Source organism: Sinocyclocheilus grahami, unplaced genomic scaffold (assembly GCF_001515645.1).
Source record: "Sinocyclocheilus grahami isolate Dianchi unplaced genomic scaffold, SAMN03320097.WGS_v1.1 scaffold85.1, whole genome shotgun sequence".
Classification (NCBI taxonomy): Eukaryota; Metazoa; Chordata; class Actinopteri; order Cypriniformes; family Cyprinidae; genus Sinocyclocheilus; species Sinocyclocheilus grahami.
Window position 1 is genome coordinate 1,512,131 of NW_015505264.1, and position 8,179 is coordinate 1,520,309.

At 37.1% G+C, this 8,179-nt stretch overlaps 2 protein-coding genes across 3 annotated transcripts in view; both read right to left on the bottom strand.

Moving 5' to 3' along the window:
- The window catches only part of LOC107586717 (pyruvate dehydrogenase (acetyl-transferring) kinase isozyme 3, mitochondrial-like), an 11,986-nt gene extending 8,520 nt beyond the window's left edge, over window positions 1-3,466 (bottom strand). The window contains exons 1-3 of the mRNA XM_016274195.1: window positions 3,131-3,466; window positions 1,245-1,386; window positions 1,094-1,165 (exon numbers count right to left, since the gene is read on the bottom strand). Of these exons, the coding sequence (XP_016129681.1) occupies window positions 1,094-1,165; window positions 1,245-1,386; window positions 3,131-3,233 (317 nt within the window). The 5' untranslated portion in view covers window positions 3,234-3,466. The remainder of the gene's footprint in view (window positions 1-1,093; window positions 1,166-1,244; window positions 1,387-3,130) is intronic.
- A 794-nt stretch (window positions 3,467-4,260) lies between these two features.
- The window catches only part of slc51a (solute carrier family 51 member A), an 8,739-nt gene continuing 4,820 nt past the window's right edge, over window positions 4,261-8,179 (bottom strand). For both annotated transcript variants that reach the window (XM_016274197.1, XM_016274196.1), the window contains exons 2-8: window positions 7,716-7,867; window positions 7,339-7,412; window positions 6,956-7,114; window positions 5,729-5,840; window positions 5,497-5,643; window positions 5,284-5,389; window positions 4,261-4,846 (exon numbers count right to left, since the gene is read on the bottom strand). In XM_016274197.1, the coding sequence (XP_016129683.1) occupies window positions 4,689-4,846; window positions 5,284-5,389; window positions 5,497-5,643; window positions 5,729-5,840; window positions 6,956-7,114; window positions 7,339-7,412; window positions 7,716-7,867 (908 nt within the window). In that variant the 3' untranslated portion in view covers window positions 4,261-4,688. The remainder of the gene's footprint in view (window positions 4,847-5,283; window positions 5,390-5,496; window positions 5,644-5,728; window positions 5,841-6,955; window positions 7,115-7,338; window positions 7,413-7,715; window positions 7,868-8,179) is intronic.

The window sequence follows — 8,179 nt, forward strand, 5'->3', positions numbered from 1 at the left end:
AATGATGCTGAAAATACAGCTGCGCATCACAGAAATACATTACAGTTTAACAGATATTCACATAGAAAACAGCTATTTTAGATTATAATAATATTTCACAAATTTTACTGTAATTTTTGATCAAATAAAGGCAGCCTTGGAGAGCAGAAGAGACTGTTTCAGAAACATTCTTACTGACCTCAGTTTTTTGTTTTTAATTCACCACTCTGTAAAAGGCTTTATTTGTTATAATAATATTGATGATAATTATTATTATTATGGTAGGGCATTATTTTACATCTGTTTAGAGAATTGGCTGAATTCGATTTATTTCATGTTTATTCGTATAACACTTTTCACAATAGTTTCAAACCAACTTTACAGAAAATGCATGTTTCTACATTACAATTAAGAGTCGAATGAATCGTTTATGAATCAATATATTTCATATGCTTTCATGCTTTTAATAGTTTCTCCTCCTTCTTGTTTGTCAGAATAAATGCACTCATCCTGAAGATGTGAAGTTGTGCACTTTAATAGTGAAGCCTGCTCCACAACGCAAGAAAGTGGTAAAACGCTGCAGACAGACGCTGGTGAAGGAGGCCGTGGTTCATCCTCTGGATGTGGAGCCCGTGTGTTTTCTGAGTCCGGACAGAGATCAGCCTCCGCAGCAGCAGTCGTCCGGTCGTGCTAAAATCTCCCTGTCGGTGTCGGTGTCGGTGGCTCCCTGTCCCGCGCCGCTGGAGAACACACACACACGCCACGGATGGAGGGACAGAAACACAGACCGAGAGAAAGGAGCGGCGGCGAAGGAGAGAGCGAGAGGAAGACTGTCACAGCAGAAGGAGAGGAAGGCCACGCAGATGCTGGCCATCGTTTTAGGTGAGATTTTGATGTAAATGTAGTTTACTGCTAGTGAGTAAAAATCTAAATCACAGGACAAACTATTACAAAATCTGCAGTTTTAACTATGATATGTAAATATGTCATCTGCATGCGCTGTGCACTTCAAGGTGAATGTGAATCAGGGTTATCGTTAGCTAAAAATAAAACCATAAAAAATGTTTCCCCTTGAAATAAAAAAAAAAAAACTAATAAAAAAAGTCCTACTCACTCATTCAGGGCATGTGGGTCTTCTGGCTTCCTGTTCTCGAACTCTAGAAGTTCAAAAAAACTTTGCATGTACCTGTGGAGAGATTTGTCACGATTCAGGCTTCAGTGAACGTTCATCTGAGGTCCTCCATTTTAAACTCATTTATACTAACCATTTCTGCACCAGTTTGACTGAAGGTTGACTGAGGAGCTTGTCAGGCAGCAGATTGACCTCTCTCATAGTGTTAGCCAGACGCACCGGCAGCTCCTTCCGCAGGAACATGTAAGACGTCTTCTCACACGCATTATCCCTACCTGAAAATTCAGCAACCAGACATAAACAACTGGGAAAATACGAAGGGCTGTTAGTGTTTACAGATGGGAAAATGCAGAAAAATGCTTTATCATTCATACCTGAGACACCTGCAAAGCACTGAACAACGGCCGAACACAAAACAAAAAAAACTTATTTAAACTATTATATTCTACATAGCCAATCTAAACTGCTTGACTGTGTGTATCTTCTCAAAATGTAAACTACTGTATATTATCGGGCTACCTCTAACCAGGTAAACACAACTATAAGCCATGAAAATTGTAATATATTATAAACATTAACATCATGAATTTATGAAAAGCTGCTTTGAATACACTCTTGTGTATTCGGAAAAGTGATAAAAAAATAAAAATGTACTTAAATTATGTGGCAAAGATTCACTTACTTTAGGACTACAGAGCACGCACACCAATGTTTTCAGCTGGATTAACTATCCCTATAATTTATTTAAGATTGTAACTAATATCATAATTAGCCTTGTTGCATAAGCCTTTCTTCTGACTCATGTCATTATAACAGTCCTTTCTGTGCTATTAAGTGTTTTTGTTCGATAGACCATTCCCAAACGTTTAAATTAAGGAAACTTTTCTTGCTCCACAGTGATATGGTTTAGCACAACGGGTGATTTAACGGCAGAAAGTTTCATTTTAGGGTGAACTATCTATTTAAAAAACAATTTATTGTGACTAGCTGTTGTGTTTGACGTCACCTAGGTGTAGTCTACATAGTGTTCGTATCACACACTTCATATTGTATTTACATCAAGAGCCTCTCCCTCTTATTAAAGTACTTCGAGGGAGTACAGTTAGATTAACTTGCAGTTATTTTAGATTCATATTATTATAGTTACATTGGTAACACTTTACTTGAAGGGGTGTGCATAAGACTGATATGACACCTTCATAATCATGACATGACACATGTCATGAATATGAAGGAGGTTTTATGCATGTTTATGACAACTGTCATTAAGTGTCATTCGCTCAGTTATGTCATTTTTAATGCAAATATTACATTATTTGACCTAACCCTACCCCTACTCTTACCCCTAACCATAGCCCATAACAAAGACATCTCAAACAATGTCATCTTTGCATTAAAAATTACAGAACTGAGCGAATGACACTTAATGACAGTTGTTATAAACATGCATAAAAAACCTTCATATTGTATGAAGATTATGTAGGTGTCATGTCATGATTATGAAGGTGTCATATCAGTCTTATGCACACCCATTCAAGTAAAGTGTAACCGTTACATTTAATAGTATTATAATATGAGATGGTTCATATGCAAACGAGTGTATGACATCAACAAGTAACACGATAAATGACCATAAATGTTTGAAGGACATACAGTGGGCAAAATATTTATAGACATACACGCCATCAATGATTCTAATGTGTATAATTATTTATAAAAAAAAATCTTTAAAAGTTAACTTTGGAAAACATTAGGTGGCATATCTCGTATAGTCATAAAAACAACCAATTTCCTCAAAAATATAAGACAGAAACGTCCAGTGAATGTTTTGTTCCGAAAATGAACAAAGTTCTCGTTTACCAGATTTGTCGCATTTACAGTCTGAACACTAAACATACACTAAAGCAATGAGGGGTTATTAAACATATTTATTTTATGAGACAATCGACATAATCATGCTGCATCAAAGTAACAAGTGCCGCTGTCAGTTAGTCTTCACTGATGGATGCGCTCACTTACCGAATTCCAGAAACTGTTTTATTGACAGGGGCGATGGTGAAAACCTGGAATAATATTCTATCTTTGGTAAATGGTCCTTCAGAAGAAATGCGTACAGCCTCATTGTGAACCGGTTGAGGCCAGGCTGGTTAAGAAAAAAAAATATCCTTATATTGAGATCATGGCAGGGATCGTCCAAAGAGTAGAGCGCACGGCAACATCCGTATCCGAAAATTCACCTCAGTTTCATATTATTTTTACATAATATTTTAGAAACGGAACACTGTCTGTATTATACGTGTGTAACGTTACACGCACAGCCACTGTTGCGCTAAACAGCACGTACACAAGAGCGAACACACAACCGACCTTGATTTAAACAGCGAGCGTTGTGATTGGCTGAGAAGAACACGGAAAAAAAGTCAGTGCTTTGTAATTGGTCCATCCAGTTACCTGAATGAAACGCCTCTTTGGGAAGTTAGGTTGCAGAATAGCGGTCCTTTTTGTAATGTTTTTTTATGCTATTTACATTTTGTGTATAACTTCCTGCAAAACCAACGTTTAATGCTACACGTTTATTATTCATTCGGAGACCCACGCGACACAGTTGCTTGTCCATAAAAACCTCCATTTTATGGAAAGTGGAAAATTACCTTGCTGAAAAAAAAATACTAAACCAGCCTAAGGTGGTCTGGTGGTCTTAGGTGATCTAGAATGGTTTAGGTGGTCTCTCAGTCTGACCAACTGAAAAGTTGAACATGAAAAAAAGCCAGTTTGCAAATACATTTATTGTGTTGCTTCTCAGCTGTGTGCAGATAACAAGTGTTGTTTTAGTAGGCCTATCATTTATATATTTTACAGCTGTAATTAATATTTTGAGTTAGCTTTAATTATAATATTTTCAGTTACATTAAGTTTAGTTTGTTTAGTTAATTTTATTTTTATTATTGTCACAAAGCATTTTTAATCACTATTTAATAAACTTTATTGTTTTTTTGTTTGTTTTATCAATTGTATTACTTCAGTTTTTTTATTTAGCATTTCTGGGGTTTTTTTCATCCAATATTTACATTTTACTTTATTTCACCTTTATTTCAATTACCTATTTTAATAGTTATAACATCAATAACAACATCAAACAAATGACATGATTACTGGAAAAATCTGTATTCAGCAGAAGGAAGTGACAGATTTGACAGTACAAAGGGTAATATATCAGCATTCAATTTAGCAACATAATGTATCCTGACCTTAATACAATTCCAAAAGTCTTTTATGCAGCCTACCATCAAGCCACAGAAATGACTTTATCTCACTTCATCAGGAATGTGCACCATGACTCACAAGATCAACTAAAGCCTTGTAGTCCTGATTCCCCAGATTGACGCACCCAATACAAAGTGTAAACACCAATATCAGGGCCCTCAAAGCCATGGTTGACTCTACAGTGGAATTTTTAGATACTAGCATGTACATACATATAGAATATACAAAGTTAATGACCATCATTTGTTCAGTTTCAACAAACCAGCCGCAAAAATACAACAAAATCTCAATCACACGCAACAGTCTGTTCTTCTCAGGCAATATCTACGGCTCTCTTTGAGGTGAGGACAGTCTTAGTCTCCTCAACACTATCATCCAGATCTGGTATGGGGTCATACTGACGTCTATATAAAACACGGGTCACTAGCGTGATGATGAACATCTCCACGATCAATAGCTGCTGGCTCATTACTGTGAAAAGAAATTGAGGGCGTTTTAAGGAACCATTAAAGTCTGACAGACTACTTAAGTGGGTGTAGGGAAATTATGCAAGATTTAAAGGGACAGTTCACCCCAAAAATGAAATATTGTTGCCTCATGTCTTTTAAAAACTGTATGACTTTCTTTCTTCAGTAGAACAGTTTGGTGTAACACAAAATGATTACTTTTATGCTGCTTTTTAAAGGGTGACAACTGATAGTCCCCATCCACTTTCATTATATGGAAGACAGCAGCTCATTCTGCTAAACTTCACTTTTTGTATTTCACAAAAGAAAGTAGAAACTTGTACAGGGATAACAATAATGACAGAACTTTAATTTTCAGATGAACTATCCCTTTAAGTCCTGTGCTCTATGATAATTTAACAGGATTTGTTATGTTACATTCTGCCACATGATGATACTCACAGTTTCCACGGAACTGGGATGTGTAGGGTGGCGCACAGGCAATAGTCCCATTCATTGCCAGTATGTTGATGATAGCAGTTTGCAGCTGGCTGAGAATCAGCACCAACTACGGGCAGATACAGCGGTTGAATCACTGGTAACTCTCATTCCAGCAATACTAAACACCAAGTATGCTCTAAAACTGCAAGTAATAAGTACAAAAACCACACAAACCTGATACATGGCATATTTAGGGACCATTTTAAGGGTGAGCAATGCCTCTCGCACATGCATGAACATGATCGCAACAGGCCAAAGGGCGATAATGGTGAGAACGCCTATAAAGGAGTTTATCCATATGGATGCTCCATTGGCTGAAACCTAAAGACCAGAGAAAGAGACATTCTGCACTCTTGTCTTTCTCAATAAAATTGGGTATTAAAATATTTGCACAGTCTATACTTACATCAGCCACTCTGAAGTTGCCATTCGACCAGAGGACAATAGAAAGAATGGTTAAGACCAATTTTAACAGCGCAAACTGGTAGGACCCCAGTTTCAGCATGAACAGAGATCGTCTGAAAAAGAAAATCACAATAATTGAAGAAAATTCAACTATTTTGGTTTCGTTTTTCCACATGAGCCCACACACAGGTATCACATTCAACAGTTTGTGTGGAGTTTGATAATGAAAGTCTTACATAACACTGATATAAAGCTAATGCTTCCAAGGAGACACAATCTGCTCCTTTCTTCCAGATAGCAAAGGGTGCAATGGCCCTGAGGTGTCCATTTTAGGTAACGCACTAAGCATTAAAAAGAACTCGTGTTTGCAGAAGAGTTGAATTGCCAGAGGTGCACTCATCCTGTCGACATCCAGTCAAAGATATGGGCCATTAATGGCAAAGATGTCAGTTTCAGAATGTTTATTAGTAATATGCAGGTGCAATTTAGTTAATAAGAGCGATTTGTTTATTTCTACACAGGCTGCTGTTCAGGATGTTCATTTGGTCAGAGGCAAACTGGCCCGACTAAACCTGGCTTCTCCCAAGGTTTTTTTATTTGTTCTCCATCAATGTCACCTGATGGAATCTTGGAACCTTTGAACTTTGAACTGACTTGAGCTGAATAATGGCAACATTGCTCTTCTATAGAGCTGCTTCTGACTGAACTAAGCTTGTTTCATAATTTGAGGAACTTTGCATTATTTTTTAACTAAACCGAGTTTAATATTTACACTACTGCCTTTTTAGAGCTGCTTTACAGCTGAAATTGTATTTGTTTCATAACTGAATATATAATGAATTTAAGATGGAAAAATAAGGCAGTGAGGACTCATAACTTTCATACCTCTCTATGGGGTTTTTGTGCATTGAAAGTTTTCCTTCATCAGCTGAAGAATCGGGTATGTTGTTAAACAACAGTACAATCCACTGAATGCACCATATTTTATCCATCATTCCTGTGAAAAAAATTAAATATGGCACTACTCTGACTAAGGCCTATTGTCCTCCTTGGATATCTGCTGAGGCCCCTGGTCCCCTGGTAGATACTAGAGGGTTGGCTATTTTGATTGTTTGAGCTTCATAGCAACAACCCACAACAGGCTAGCATTTATGGCAGTGATTTCTGCAGAAGTCAAATCTTCTTGGCTCTGACGGCATGTGACAAGCACACTTTAAGGTTTGCTTACCGTGTGATGGGGACGTTTGGCAGACACGGACAGCAGCAGCAGCAAGGTCCCGTGTTGATCTTAAATGACTTGTTCTCGGAGCGCCTGAGAAACGCATTGTCTCCTCCGACCTCTTCAATCATGAGAATCAGGAATTTGAAGACCACAATTGCAAAGTATCTGCCAATTAAGTCAGAAATGTGTTAATTTGTGTCACAGTTGCACACACACCCACAATTTCTTTCAAAGTTCTGTACACTGGAAAATATCTGAGACAGAAAGTAATTTTTGAAGAGTGAAAATGTTTGACTGCTACTGAATTACATTTAATACATAATTTATACTTCATTTTTCCATGCATTCCATTCCACACTCTGGAAAAGTAGTGTTAAGAGTGAACTCACGTGGCTGATGTCATATCAGTGAACATTGTGGCCCTTGGAACCCACATGCCCAAACAAGACATGGTAGCAATGACCTGAAAAAGATAAAGATAATGCCTCAGAAGAAGATGAACTTGAGACTCATAATCACTCATCCAGGCAGTAATGCACTAGAAATGACTAACCGTACCATTGCCTCAGTTTCCGTCTGGGTGGGATACAGATAAAGCTCATATCTGACATGTCAGTTCTAATTAGGAGTGATGAATTATTAAAAGTACTTAACTTTTTTAAATAATAGATTGTAAAATACCTGAAGGCAGGGAGGGAACTTAAATGATAACATGATGAATAATAGAGCAGATAAAAAGGACAAATGTTTGACTGACAGAACTCACCGGTGCTGCTCCGGTTACCCAGATGATTACACTTTTCTTATTTGGAGGTACTTTCTTATAGATGTAGATGCATTCTTCGATGAAAACCAGCATGGACACCGTGGCCATTAAAGTCAGCACAGAGAAGAGGACAATGCCAAAGATATCCAGCTCTGAAAAACACAAACACCACCATCAGAAGATTCACATGGCTACAGAATTGTCTATACATACACATATATATATGACACACTTCCTGCTGCCAGTTGGTGGAGCTATAACTTTGACTTCTAATAGTCACATCTATGCGATCAGCATCATTCATTGAACAAACCACTGAAGTTTGATCAAAATCAGACAATGTATGTGGATGTTATACATATATACATGCATACTAAAATGAAAATTATAAAAACAAAATAGAAAAAAAAAAAAAAGAAAAAAAAAAAAAAAAAAGAAAACTATTTTTGGCCCAATTAAAACAA